This window comes from Hippoglossus stenolepis, chromosome 20, assembly GCF_022539355.2.
Source record: "Hippoglossus stenolepis isolate QCI-W04-F060 chromosome 20, HSTE1.2, whole genome shotgun sequence".
Taxonomy (NCBI): domain Eukaryota; kingdom Metazoa; phylum Chordata; class Actinopteri; order Pleuronectiformes; family Pleuronectidae; genus Hippoglossus; species Hippoglossus stenolepis.
In genome coordinates, this window is record NC_061502.1 from 7,572,441 (window position 1) to 7,586,877 (window position 14,437).

The 14,437-nt window shown below is 43.2% G+C and overlaps 1 protein-coding gene and 1 long non-coding RNA gene across 4 annotated transcripts in view; one reads left to right on the forward strand and one right to left on the reverse strand.

The window, feature by feature from the left end:
- The first annotated feature begins 12,492 nt into the window (after positions 1–12,492).
- LOC118099902 (1-phosphatidylinositol 4,5-bisphosphate phosphodiesterase beta-1) overlaps positions 12,493–14,437 on the forward strand; it is a 110,502-nt gene continuing 108,557 nt past the window's right edge. The window contains exon 1 of one of the 3 annotated variants that reach the window (XR_004694384.2): positions 12,493–12,845. Coding sequence is in view for 2 of the 3 variants with exons in the window: in XM_035144699.2 (XP_035000590.2) it covers positions 12,747–12,845 (99 nt within the window). In the remaining variant the exon portion in view is untranslated. The remainder of the gene's footprint in view (positions 12,846–14,437) is intronic. The other 2 variants (XM_035144699.2, XM_035144698.2) reach the window with 2 other exon arrangements.
- Positions 12,494–14,437, reverse strand: part of LOC118099903 — a 29,621-nt gene continuing 27,677 nt past the window's right edge. Inside the window, exon 5 of the long non-coding RNA XR_004694385.2 lies at positions 12,494–12,619. This is a non-coding gene — a long non-coding RNA (uncharacterized LOC118099903). The remainder of the gene's footprint in view (positions 12,620–14,437) is intronic.

Consider the following 14,437-nt stretch of genomic DNA (forward strand, 5'->3'; position numbering starts at 1 on the left):
TGTATTTTCCGCCGCACAGTGAGGCACCCACCCTTCCGCCTGGCTCCATATTGGAACCAGATGCTGTTGGATGCGAGGCCCCACTAATTTAAGTGGACAGGGCAGATGGAAGCGACTCGCCCTGCATGCATACCACCCCCTGTTGGCTTTCATGTGATGAAAAATCTCTGCAGTATGGCGGGGGAGGTCTACTCTGTAATACACACATACACCATACACGCACACACACACATTATTACAGCATGAACACACATTGACAAAACGCACATGATCTTGTATATTCAGTAAGTACTGTACACAACGGAGACAGAAACACAACACACACAAACACATACACACCAACACTGTGGAGGATATGTTGGATTTTAGTTAGAGAAAAAAGGGATTTTACACTTTAGGTCAAATCAGTTCTTTCAGTTTCATTCTTTGTGACTGCCAGAGACAATTCTTAACAGTAAAGGATATCAGTCTAAGGCATTCACTCCAGGTCATGTATTTAATAACAACAAAGTCACAGGTCATCACTAAAGACGCCCCTTAAATCTTAAATCTTGACTCAAAGAAGGAAGATAGTCTGCTTATTTTTTGCTAGAAGCCCTGCAACCTCATGGCTGGCGCTACGATCCTCCTCCAAGGCCTGCAATTATACAATCATGGCTACACTTCTAACTCCCTCTCTTAGCCACTGATTTTTGCTGATACTCTAAGTGTGTTTCCCTTTGTTAGCTTAAAAATAAGTCACTCTTTTCGGAACAACCTGTTTTTGGTTTTCCTTTTCAGATATTATTGTTGTGTGAAGTCTGTGCTCACAGTGAGCAGCAAGCTTGTGTCTGAGAAGTATGCCGGCTTTTAGTATTTGTTTCCACTTCAGTGGTAGATGACTTATAATTTGCAGTGGATTTTTGCTCCTTCCTTTTGTTGTTCAAGTTGGTTTCTTATTGCTTGTAGTTAAAACATATTAACTATACTAACTATTATGCGATTGCTGTAGAGGTGCCTTGTTGCTGTGTTGCTGTATAGAAGAAGCAAGTTTTTCAATCCCCAATTTGTGAGTTCAGTTATCACATAAACAATACTGCTTGACTTGTGTTTTATTATTGGGGGAGCTTTTGACATGTGTTTCAGAAGGAGCTCATTCTGATTTCTTATAATTCATGGCCACCATGTCAGGGTCACATGTTTGTCGTTCCTGCATGCCCCTCATGCCTAGGTGTTGTTCACCTGAGGGAGAGGCTGTCTGGTAATCAATGCATTAATTGCAGTTTCATGCTGCACAAAGCAAAAACTACCCTAACTGGCTGAGGTGGATGGACAGTAGTTTGACAGTAGCTGCCTCCATCTGGTGTAGCTTTGAAGCGGGGGAGTGGGCCAAGTCACTCCTCATATGATGGTATTCAACTGAGGAAAAGGGCCAAGAAAGGGATTGGCAGCTATGGTCCACTCACAGGCCTCAGAATTAGTTGAAGCTAGGCTTCCATCCATGCTTCCAACACCTGTTGACAGCGGACTGTAAGCGTGTCCTGAGTTTTCCTCAGACGCTTCCCTAGCCTTTGTTAAACCACTGGTCCAAATGACACTGGCGTGCTTGGGCTGGAAGAGGATCCCACAACAAGTACTCCGGGGATCTAGTCCTGAGGTCCCAGGGTCAGCATCTAAATGCTAACTGCACTACAGACCTTAGAGTGGTACAATATACAATGCAGATCTGTTTTTCAGTGGAATCTAATAATGATCGCTCAAAGTCTCACAAGGTACTAATGCAAGCCAATGTAGGTCCTCCCATATTTAGATGACGATCTGTGCCAGCACAATGGGCAGAGCTGTCAATGATGCCAAATGTTGTCATGTTCATTGGTTTAACCTTGGACTCCTGCCAGATGTTGACCCATCTAACTTCATTGCAAGAAGAACAGGAGGTTGAAGTATCGCCTTTTTCTCAGGCTGTTCAGTATGTTGACATCAGCATATACCTTTGGGGGCCATAGAAAAGGACATGCCCTGTCTAAACAGAGGCTTTCCAGTGGATTGTTGAGGTGATTGAGGAGGCATACAGGTCAAGAGGACTGCCCTTGCCTCTTAACATCGGGGGCCACTCCACCAGGAGTATCGGTTCTTCCTGAGCCGTCCTACGACGGTAGCTGAGGCCTCCCGGGCTACACTATGCACCTTTGCCCATTTTTTTAAAGGGTCAGTGCTATTGCTTCCCATGAAGTGGTGTCAGCTTTCCTTAAGTAACCTTCCGGCTGTAACCTATAAGGTGGCGAGTCCTTGTGACTATTTTAATAGTCAGTGAGTGTTTACGTATGTTTGGCAGCTTTTTCCTTAAAATGTATATTAAATTCTATTCAGAATTTGAGTTCATCCCCAAAAATTTGTGCTAGCCTCAATAGAAAAACACCACTCACTAACTTACTTGGAAAAATTCACTGTCTTGTATATATTCGAAACATTGTGCAATGTGTGTATTATGCTGAATATCTCCACTAGTTAGAAGAGAAGCACTAAAGCCCTGTCTGCAAACTCATCTCCTGGTTGAAAGTCACTGATGTAGGGCTAAGCCTGTAACCCTAGCCTGCCATAAATTACAACAGCACCTAGCAACCATAAGAACTATTGTATTGTCCCTCGTTGTGTGTAAGTGTGTGCGTCTGCGTTTGTGTGCACAAGTGTGCATGTAGTGTGAATGCATGTGTCTACGTATGTGTACGACTGCATAAAAAATCGCCCTCCATAGTGTGTCCTTTGTCTGGTGAGGTGACAGGTAATTGAGTCAGAGAGGATGGAGGAATTATGGTTGGGAAGCAATTTGAAACGTTGCAAGGCTTTCGAGCCAAACCCTCACTGGTGGTTGATTGCTGTGTGATACAGCTGCATGCAGTCCCTTTGTTGGGTCTAACCTGGTGCGAAATGAAAATGTAACGCTTATATCTCAGAATACAGTTAGATAATGTAACAAGCCACACTTTTATAACACAAGCATTTCTCAAAGTTCTCATAGAACAGTAAAACTGGGATTTAAAGGTTTGAAGACATTTTTTTATTTCTTCTACTCTTTACTATGATGATCTCATGATAATCATTGCATATGCATTAAGGTGACCAATCAACAGAGTGCCTGTGTACCAACGGTCACTCACACACACCTGTTTTTCTCATCCCTTGGGATCATCTGGTGAATGTACACTGAAGAGAAAACTTGAGATTGGACAGGAAATTTCCTCTTTGATAGTGCTTGTTTGTTTAGCTGGACACAGTTGACCTGTGTTGACCTATCTCCTCAAGCTCAGCAGTCCGCAGCCAGAGCCCTGCCCAGCACCCACAGCCATCCACCAACAACACACAATGTATTACACTGCTTTACAACACTGAGTGCATAAATGAAAACACTATCCAAACTGGGGATTTTCTATGGGATTGACAGGGAATATGCACATATCAATTACATCTTCTGAAACACAAGTACTGTTGAAGCAACATTATGTTTGAAGTTGGTCTCCTTGTATTTGACCTATATCCAGTGTCGTATGACTACTTTTTTCAAAGGTAGAGGCAAGGTTCATCAGATTTGGAACCCCATCAGATTAACCTGCCACAGCTGTATGCCCTGTTGATGATCCTGGCTTTCGCATGACCTTTGGGGCACAATGTTTTTTGACAATGCCATTAGATAAACGTTTCAGGAATCCCCCTCAAGGTGTACAGTCAACATGCCCGATTTGTGTGGAATTACAGCTGATTATATCAACAGGATTTCTCACCTGGCCCAGCGCTTATTCTTAGAAGACCAAGTGGGGGACTCATTCAGAATTTATGTCTTCGTGGACCCTGAATCCCTGTGTCAATGACAACACACACACACACACACACACACACACACACACACACACACACACACACACACACACACACACACACACACACACACACACACACACACACACACACACACACACACACACACACACGCATTAAGGAACACACACAAACACAGAGGGGTTAAGGGGTTTTCTTGTTATCATGCAGGTGCCCTGTGGCTGTGATTAAGCGATGTTTTCACTATCCCTCTGGTGTCCTAAAGCTTAGCTAGATGTCACAGCTATGGCAGGAATGCTCGAGCGGAGAGGCCAAGAGGGGGTCACAGCTAGGATGTAAACATCAACATTTTCTTTCTTAAAAGGATTTAGGCACACTTTAAGGGAAAAAGCTCTACCACAGCACAAAGCCTGATCCCTAACTCCACACCTGGCCCTAGGCACAGACCTATAGCCAGCTTACCTCCTCCTAATCCTTCATTTAAAACCATTTGTGGGGCACAAAACTGACCTTAGATCAGCATCTTAGTGTGGCCTAGGCTTTGTCAACACTGGGTTGTTGCTGCGTGTAGGGATTGGGAGAAGGGCTTTAGCTACAGATTGCTATCAGAGCAGACAGGAGTTTTACACCCTCTCTGGAACTGTGCCATAGCGGGCCATGGACAATAGACCCTTTGTGCATTGCTGATTGGCAGATCTACTCATAACAAACACGCTAAATGGTAAAGTCACAGTGAGAGGCGCAATGGTCTGATAAATCCTGGTTTTCATTTAGACACAATGATGTCTGTTGCTTCGTCTCAAGATGTCAGTTTTGAAATGACAATTGGACATTGTGTAACATAATCACGATTAGGGGAATGCCATATAGGCAAACTATGACTGTGAAAATATTAAATAGCTGAGGAGACATAAAACATGTTTCTCTCCCTTTTATTTCTTCCCACTTCTCTCTTCCAGCAGTGTGGAGATGGTTTGAATTAGTCCCACCAACTCCCCAGAGGATGCGCTGTAATGATGCAAATTTAGGGCCTTTCTGACAAGACCTTGACACTTGATATGTTGGTCAACTTCCCGTTCCATGTTGGTTTTACCAAACCATAAATATTGAGTCCACGGGGACTAGTGAAAAGAAAAGAAAAAGGGCTTGAAACAAGAAGATTGGGTTAAATAGTTGGACTCTGTTCTGTTGAAGTGTTACAGACCTGCAGCCCCATCTACTGTTGCGCCACACAATAGGAACCTAAGTAGCCCAGAAGCACAGATGTCTGGGGTGAGCATGTCTCTTAACCCAAAGCAATGCCCCGCTGGGAGGGAAGTGGTCAAATGAATGGCAATCAATTTTATCCGGGGTATTTCTTTTTTGTTTGTGATGTGTTGTTATTGTTCAGAGCTGCACTGTAAAAAAGGAGAATTTCAGTCGCTCTTTCTCCCTCACTCGCTCCGTCTGTGCCTCAAACATGTGACCGTGGTTATGCTAACACAGCATGAGATGTGAACCATTTTTAGGCTGTGGCCACAACCGTGGCATCTGCAACCCTTCCACTGGCCTCATCTGGAAGTTGCAAAATCTGGATTCATGTGGTGGATGGATATATTTAAGTAAATATTAATTCAAACACAGAAAAGCTGTTTTGTTTGTTGCAAACCTGAAATATAGTTTTCATGCCAACTGTAATGACTGTGTATTTAGTTTTTTTTGCTTGTAAGCGCAATAATTTAGATAAAATAACAACATGACAACTGCAACCAATACTTAAAGACACAAAAACAGACAAAATGCAGCTCCTTTCTCCTTTTCATTACTTTGGTCGAATTTACTGCAGGATCCTTTCAGAATAATTAGTCCATTGAAACGCTGGCAGTTACGCCATATCTGCGTAAGTGTAAACACTTACTAGTATTGGTCAGTGTTTTGAAGTAGCAGTGTTTTTCTTCTGTGATCATTCTGACGTGTAGTTAATGAGTTCTTTCTGACAGAGTGAAACTGGCCCAGCTGCGGTTCTGCAGGTGAAAGATGTCTTCTGCTTCCTGGCTGTGAATGGGCTCTGTGTGGTCCCAGTTTCTTTACATCATGCCAAAAGGTGCGCAGATTGGGAGCCTGTCATACGTGTTGCCATTTGATATTCAAGAATACTTAGTTGATTGTTGACATTACCAACTGACCTTTTTTTGTTTTTGGTACCATGTGAATGTGCGTGTGTGTGTGGGTGTAAAGCTTCTGTCGAGGTATATAGTATCCACAGCTGTGAGGTAACTGTGCCTCTAATCTGTCTCACCAGAACTGTGTAACCTGAGTTAGAGTGAGGTTAGGGGTCAGTTATTGAACTTGAATTACACTGGGAGAGGCCTCCCTCGGCCTCTCACCACCCGTCTCAGCCACCCCGTAGGGTTTGTTTGTTTTCTTTCCCAGTCTCTCCCAGAGCTTACCCAGTCCTCTGTAATGAGTATCTAATACACACCCTCAGACATGTTTACACTACATGTAAAAGCACTGCCTGTGTGATCTTACAACACACTCAGACATGTGTGTCAAAGTATATGCTTATGCATGTGTGCGTGTATATGAGTGTGTGTGTGTGTGTGTATTGTTGTGTGCATGTGTATGCATACATTCATGTCTGCGCGTTCCCTTTCATTCCATCTCCCACCCTCTATTTTCCTCATTTCTGAAGTCTGTAGCCCGAGGGGAAGAACACCTGCCAGTTTTTTTCCCTCCTCAATCTCAGATAAGACAATAGAAGTAGTAGAGGAGTTTGGTTACAGAAACAGAGCATGGAATGAGACGTATTAAAACCTCCGCTGTCTCGCCCACAAGGCCGCTGCAACTCTCCAGGTGTGAATAATGTGAAAGAAACACATTTTTGTGTCAGTAGAGTCCGGTTGGAGTGCAAAAAGAGCTTGTGCATTTTGCTTTATACTCATAATTTGACCTGAACCACATGCCCTGGGCCCCCTCTGCAAGCTGTTAAGTTTTTAACATATCATTTTTCACTGCACATGTTCTGTGTTATGTTAGTTACCAGGAATTTGGACTGAATGGACAATGAAGTTCCTGAACCTTGAGAGAAGGATTATTTTTAATCGTAAGCAGAGGAGAGCCACCGGTGACGTAAAGTTAGGCCACAGCGCACTCTGTTGGTGAACTTCCTGCACTTTCCCATTAGAAGCCTTCGAAGTCCCAGTTCGTCTTTGGTCTTTTTATAGGCAAGAAACCACATCCCTGGTGCCTTTGAAGAGCTCGTATTCACTAAGTAGTAGTTAAGCTTGCCAGTACTTACTCACCATTTTATAAGTACGAGTGGTAGAGAATCCCTTTGAACTGTACCCATTTAGAATCCCAAGGCTGATGGTCTCATAATACAGAAGTAAATACACTATACTCACATAATTAGCAGGGATGCCCATGAATTACTGTTGAGTGTTTTCCCTTGCACAGGTGGATGAGAGAAATATAGTCAAAACCACTTAGCTTCATATTTAACCCCCGCCTCTGCAGTTGGTACTTAACACACAAACACACACATGACTGTATGCCTACACCCTAATTTGTAGCGTGACACACACCGCCAGTTCAGGATGTCAATGTGCACTAGAAGCTTTTTTTTCCTTTTCATGTATTTCAATCAAGATAGACCTATATCGAAACAAATACAGAGTAAATTAGAATCAAATTAGATTTATTATTAACAGAAGAATAGACTTTGGTGCTTAGACTCCAGCAGGAAGTATAATGCCATGGAAGCAGTCCTATAAAGTAAAAGCAGCATAAAGATGAGGTGTCTGATGAAGTGTTCCTGGTTGGATGGTTTCAGAGAGATGACCCGGTATCCAGAGTTGAGATGGTGCAGGGGTGGAGGTTGGTCAGTGATTGCAGTACTGAACTGACAGCTGAATGACAGGAGGGAGAGAAAGCGTTTTAAAGTTTGACAGTTTACAGGTGATTGGCTCAAGGCGACTCGTTTTACAATATATTGTAAAGTAATGCTTTAGCACTTTGCTCCAATAAATGTTAAACAAATTATTAAACAGATTACATGCAGGATCCTGACGTGTCTTTATAAAAACTAATAACAACCTTTGATTGTTTTTGAGAGTGGGAGTCTTTGTATGATTTCAGATCAAACTGATAAAGTTTCTTGATTTGACTGGTATTTCCTTTACTGTAATGAAGTAAAGCTAAAACCACCAAATTTTCCTGTCTGGTAATTTAATGTATCCAATTAATTATCAGTAAATGTATTTCATAAAATGGGCTATTTTATGGTTTATCATTACTTATCGATAACTTATACATATTTAACTAATGAGTAATTTATTCATATTGCCCACTCCCTTTTCATTCAAGTGTCTCTTGCACAGGATTTGTCTGTGATGGCAGTTTGTCCTGCTACAAATTTGACATACAATTAAAATGTCATCATGAAAATTGAGTTATAAAATACATTACCAGTCATTCTATTTTATAATTTAGGTTTATTTTTTAAAACCTCGCAGAAACCTGTTCACATCCGATGCACATCGTATGCAATGGTGTATTCAGCCCTCTGTGAAATGTGCTATACGTGCACTGGCATGGAAGATCCAGAGGAGGCTGCTAATGTTCTTTATACTGCAGGATTCTGTTGGGGTTCATAGAGAGGACAATGTGGGCATCAGCTTTGAACAACCCCTTTGCCATTCCCAGAGGTCGTCCTGTACTGCAGTCCTGAACACTTTAGCCCCGTCACATCTGAAGGACCAGACATCTGATTTCAAAACAACAATTCAAAAATCATGAACCATATCAGATATATTTCATTTGAAATGTGGCAGAAACATAAATATTTTTTTTGCAAACAGCCAATTAGCCCCATTTTAAGCTACTGATGTTAATGATGAAGTGCTAGTTTGTTTGAAGTTCGGTATTACATGATAATACCATTTACAATTCCAGCTAGTCTTAACGTCTAAAGCTAAATGATACGAGCAACAGTTGATGTCTGAAGATGAGAGGGTAGAACAGCATGCAGGTCTGAAGTGTTGGATTTTATCCAGCTTAGTTAATGGGATGCTGAGTGTGTTGCTTGGGAGGGAACTGGTGTTAATCTCGATAATGAAAGCTCCGGCATGGCAGTCATTTCAGAAAACCTCTTCCTCATCATGTGCATGTAGAAACACTGCTGCACCGAAACGCAAACAAAGCCAGTGTAAGATCCTGATGGGGGGTTCAGTATGGCAGGTTCTTCTGCGGGTCAGACAGTGACATATAGGTCAGTGCAGCATAATAGATGTTCAGTGTTCAGATGCCAGCACCATTGACCTCAATCACATATTGAGTGCTACAGAGCCTGGGGTCTTGAATACAAAAAACTTCCTGCATTAGCAAGTAGTCAGCCAACCGGTGCTCTTGCCCGACACAAAAAAGGATAATAAACCTTGAACATGATATGCAAACATGTGTCTCACAATGTTGGCTTGGGTAATAATGTATAGGATACATCAACTCAGGGATCTTCTATTGTCTGACTTGTGTCATTTGTGCCCCTCAAAAGATTAATTTAAAGACATGTATATATGCTAAGAGCACATGTGTATATGCTAGGAGCGGCGGAGGACTAGTGGTTACAGAAGAGGGACATCGGACTGGAAGGTCACTGGTTCGAGGTTCAAAGACTGGCAAAACATAATACCTGGTCCATCACCAGACAATGGATCCTTTCCAGTCCAAGACGAGCGACAGATGGGCACTCCTCTCCCTATCCCCCTGTCTAAGTGCCCCTGAGTCTTATTTTCTAACATCTGCTCCCCGGTGCTTTCCAATATATAACTGCCCGTGTGTGTGCATGATTGATGTTGAGGTTTTTGGTGCTGTTGTTCCAGCAGAAAACACTAAAGCCATCTCATCAACAATATAGCACCAACTGGACAGGCCAAAAAATGTCCATCACATCCCTGAAACCCTTAACCCGTAGTCTTTATTAGACCAATAAATATATTTTCAACGAACAAAACAGTTTTGAGGAAGCTGGGAAAGTGTTGATCTCTGTTCACAGGGCCAAACTACCAAATGCAAATGGGCAACTGCCCGGCGGCCCCAAACTCTTCTGGGTTTTGCATGCCTCAGCTCATCCGTGTGGCAATACAAGTTTTTGGTGTTTGGTTAATTACAATTGTTTGTCTGACAACTCACAATTAAGGGGATAGTTCACCCAAAAATGAAAATGCACTCATTATCTACTCACCAGTATACCGATGGAGGGGTGGGTGAAGTGTTTGACTCCACAAAACACTTTGCCACTGGAACTAGCAATGCTACCGGTACTTATCGTGAGTTCTTGCTAAACTCATCTGGCGCACCTTTTTGGCAAGAGCTTGTGTGCGGTTTGTGCACGTGAACGTAAACGTGTCTCCTGGCTGAGGAAAACAGCGGACTAAAAACATCTTGTAAATGATGCCTTACTGACACTTGTTTTACTTAAATTGTATTGGATTTGAATGCAACGCTGTTTACCCCTGAAACTCCAAAAGTGTTTTGTGGACCTGGAGGCTCATTGTTGCCCTGAGTCGTCTCAGGATGCTGCACTTGCTTAAAATAAATTAATCCATACGACTGCTTCCAAGGGACAACCAACCTTTCTGCAAGATGAGATTGATCCCTCCTCTCACTACTGTGCTGCTTTCCAGTGTTTACGAATATTGTAAAACATAAATTATAATGTATGTTTAGTTTTGGATCTCCTTTCACTTTGCTTCCTAAAGCAACCTCCCCATTATCAGTTTCCAAAAAAGGAAAAAGAGAAACACTATTGACAACTTGGAGGACTTGGTTTTAAAAGCTCAGTCTCTCTCGGAATGAAGTTAATGGGGATTTGTGGTCTTAAGTGCTTTTATATACTGACAATCCAATTCTTTGTCCTCACTGTAGGCCTTTGCCTGTGAGAGTGCTGTGGCTGATTTTAGAGTTAGCTGGAACCTCGGGGCTGATATAGGAAGACAGATGACGGATATCAAAGTCTTTGGCATGGAGGATAACAATGACTCATAAATTGTGTCCCTGCAGTGGTGTAACAGTGTCCTGTACGTTTGTTGTTCTTGCTGAACTACGTGGTTCTACTTTGGAATTGTTACTCATCATAAAAATATTGTCTTTAAATAGGATTTTCTTCAATCCAGTACATTTGTTTTCTTTTCTCTACTCTCTGCTTTTCTCTCTCTCTCTCTTGAATCCTTCTCTCACTTCCCCAAGCTCTGGTATCTGAGATACTATTTGGGGCCTGGTCCCCAAACTGTCACTGTTAATCAATCATTAATGACAGGAGGCAAACTCAAACAGACTCCCTATTACGACTGACATGAGACGTGCCAGTCAGAATTTGACAGGTTTGACTAGTCTGACATGTCGGACTGTCAGCACCGGCCAGTGACTGACCACAGAGACACACAGAGCAAAAAAAAACGCTAGGAGGGCTCGGATCGTCTGTAGTCCCTTTTTGGATATGGCAGAAAATAAACAGTGTGGGTGGTGCAAAGCCCCAAGGGCTTCTATGTTTTATTTAATAAGGAAGTTAAACTAAGAAAAGTCCTTAAGGCAGTGACGTACTCTTGACTCATGGAACTTTGAAGAAGTTTAGTCATGAAGAAGTAAAAAGGCCCACAGCCTTGTAGGCGCACTGAAACAGAAATCAGTGTCGGTTCCAGCTGATGGCTGAACGTCCACATAGATACTAGGCTGCTGCTGATAATATAGTGAAAGCAACACCTCTACCCTGTATCCACCTAAGTCGATGCTCAGAGCCTCCCCTCTAGACAGGAAGTTATCACCAGGCCCCAGCCCCTTGACTGTCAGCGCTTCTGGGTTGAGTAAGAACTGTCATCAAAAGAAAAGGGCTGATGGGGGCTGCACATTACGTTTCTCAGCTACACATTGGTGGTAGTTACAGGTTTATAGTCCCATTTGTTTGCATAAAGAGGATGAAAAAACCTACACCTTTATGAAACTATACCTTTAAACCCACTAGATCTTTTTTATTGATTTATGTATCGTTTGTATTTGGCTCTGCACCAAATTGCACACACTCATCGATACAAAACCCCCAAACAAGTCTGCATCAAAGTGCACACAAATATTTAATGCAACCAAAATGTTGAACAATGCATCTCGCAATCTTAAAGGAAGTGATAGGAAATCCCTGAATCTGCCCCTTTAAGTGGATCTGCACCAAACTTTTATAGAATTTAATGGATTGGCCCACATCACATTCTTCCACCAAGTATCATAACCTCCTTGGCAGAGGTAATGATGAGATGGGAGGGTGATCCATACCCGGCATAATACAACGTATAATCAATGTATGAAATGTTTTTTTCCATTATCTTTTGCATGTATTCATTTTACACAAGAGCACTGAACAAACAAAACTGTTGCATGCACCTGCTCTGAGTGTGACATCGCTCCCAAGTTTTCCCACATCCCCTGGCGTCTCCTCTGCGCGGAGACTTGGGGCCGTTAGTGACCACCGTGTTGCCTGGGACGCACGGAGGCGCTAGATCACTTCTGGCATCGATCCTTTACCCGCATTGACTTGTACCATTTTCAACCAGACGTGCTACTCATTCAGACCCCCTCTCCTCCTCCCCCCTTCTTCGCTTTAGCTGCATGTCTCTCAGTCAGTCAGTCAGTGGCCCCCGGTCTGCTGCTGCGCCTGCGTCCGCCTCCTCCGCCGCCGCTCTCCAAAGCCGAGACGCGCCACAGCCACCGCCGCCGCCGTCAGTGCGGGAATGACATATCCTGGCAGCAGCAGTTGTGGGCTTCCGTCCGCCTGCTTCTGAGCAGATCACAACAGGGAGAGGAAGACAAGTAAAGAGTAGAAGACAGGGAAGAAGAAGAAGAAGAAGAAGAGAGAAGTGACTCATTTCCACCGCTGCCGTGCGTCGAGAGGAGCAGATGAGTCAATGGCAGGGGCACAGCCTGGAGTTCATGCGCTGCAGCTCAAGCCAGTGTCCGTGCCCGAGAGCCTCAGAACGGGCACCAAATTTATGAAATGGGATGATGTAAGTAAATGGCAAGAGTGGGGGAATTCTCTCTATTTTCTCTCTCGATCGTTTGTGCACGATTTGTTTGCATGCATGCACCAACCACCGGCATGCATTAGAGAAATCCATAGGCTACTCATGCAACAGTAGTTGACTGACGGGGACTGGCTGCTGGTTTAACATGCAACAGCTGTAGCGTCTCTGCTGACATGTGCGCGGTTCACCGATCCACAGTGCCCTTATGTGTACATGTTTGCGCGTGGGTGAGAGCTTGGTGCGCGCGCGCGTGTGCCAGTGGGAGAATGTGTATTAAACATTTGAACGCCCCTCCCCCTTTCACTGGGAACCTTTTATCAATTAAGTGCAATTAATTAGTGTATGAGGGCTGAACACGCTGCTCCCAGTGTAACTACCAGGCAAGACTCGAATAACCACTGTTTCCTTTTTGTTCTTCCCTTCTCTTAATATTCTATACTGGCAGTCTAGCTGTAGTGAAATGACCTTGATTAAAATTGATTGCACACTGCTGCTGAGTAGCCAGTGAAAACATAATAGTAGTAGCCCCTTTAACAGACAGCCATGGCTGCACTGCACCTGCAAACACCACCTAGTACGGAGAATGGACATATAGCTCTTGCCCTACAAATTCAGTTTAAATGCATTTTGTTTAATGATTGCCTTTATCTCATATTCTGTTACAATAACAGATCTTTATGTTCTGACCGTGACCTTCTGCAGTTTATCTTTCTACATCTCCACACAGCCCATCTCATTTGAATAACTGCTGGCATTCCTCTGTTGTGTAGTGCATGTTTACGGTGGGAGCATTTGAATATGAGCACGCTTTCATTTGCGATGAGAAAACAGCGTAGAGGCGTGTCCACCTGTGTCTGTTTGCTTCACCGTCGCATGTGAAAGGAGAAGCGTGGTTTCATAAAGATCAAATCATACATGTTGATCACCACAGGAAGTCCTGTTTGGATCATTGGAATCTGTGCTGTTTATGTAAGTGACATTTTGAAGTATAATGTTATGAGATCATCCCAAGAAACACACACATACGAGAAATATTAATATTCACTGAGCTCAGGTTATTCAAGCGCAGCGCAGATGGCATTAGGAGCAGTGTTATAGAAGTGTGAGTGTGGCCAGTACAGATGGCAGGAAGGAAATAATTCACACTTGCAAACCTAACCACTCTGTCAATCATCAATCTTCAGCTTAAAGAAGAGAGCTTAAGTGTTTCCTTAACTTGTAATTACTAACGAGCGCTCACCTTTTCAGCTCTGTGGTTGGCGTGTTGTGAGAAGGGGTGGGCTCAGTGTGTGTGTGTGTGTGTCTGTTTCCCCTAACAGCCGTGTTTGTGTACTGCAGTTTGGACACAAGGGCCATATCTCCAGAACCAACTGCCCACCAGGCCTTTCCTGCAAAAACACACTCTCAAACACAGACGCATGCACAGATACTTTCTCTGTTTCATTTCCCACACACTCCTTCCTTCCTCTCTCCTCTGTATCATTTCATGGAAAGAGTCACAGAGATAGACAATGAAATACGTTGTCATTAAAAGAGAGGACTGCATTTTCCACCTATTGTTGTTGTGGCCCACT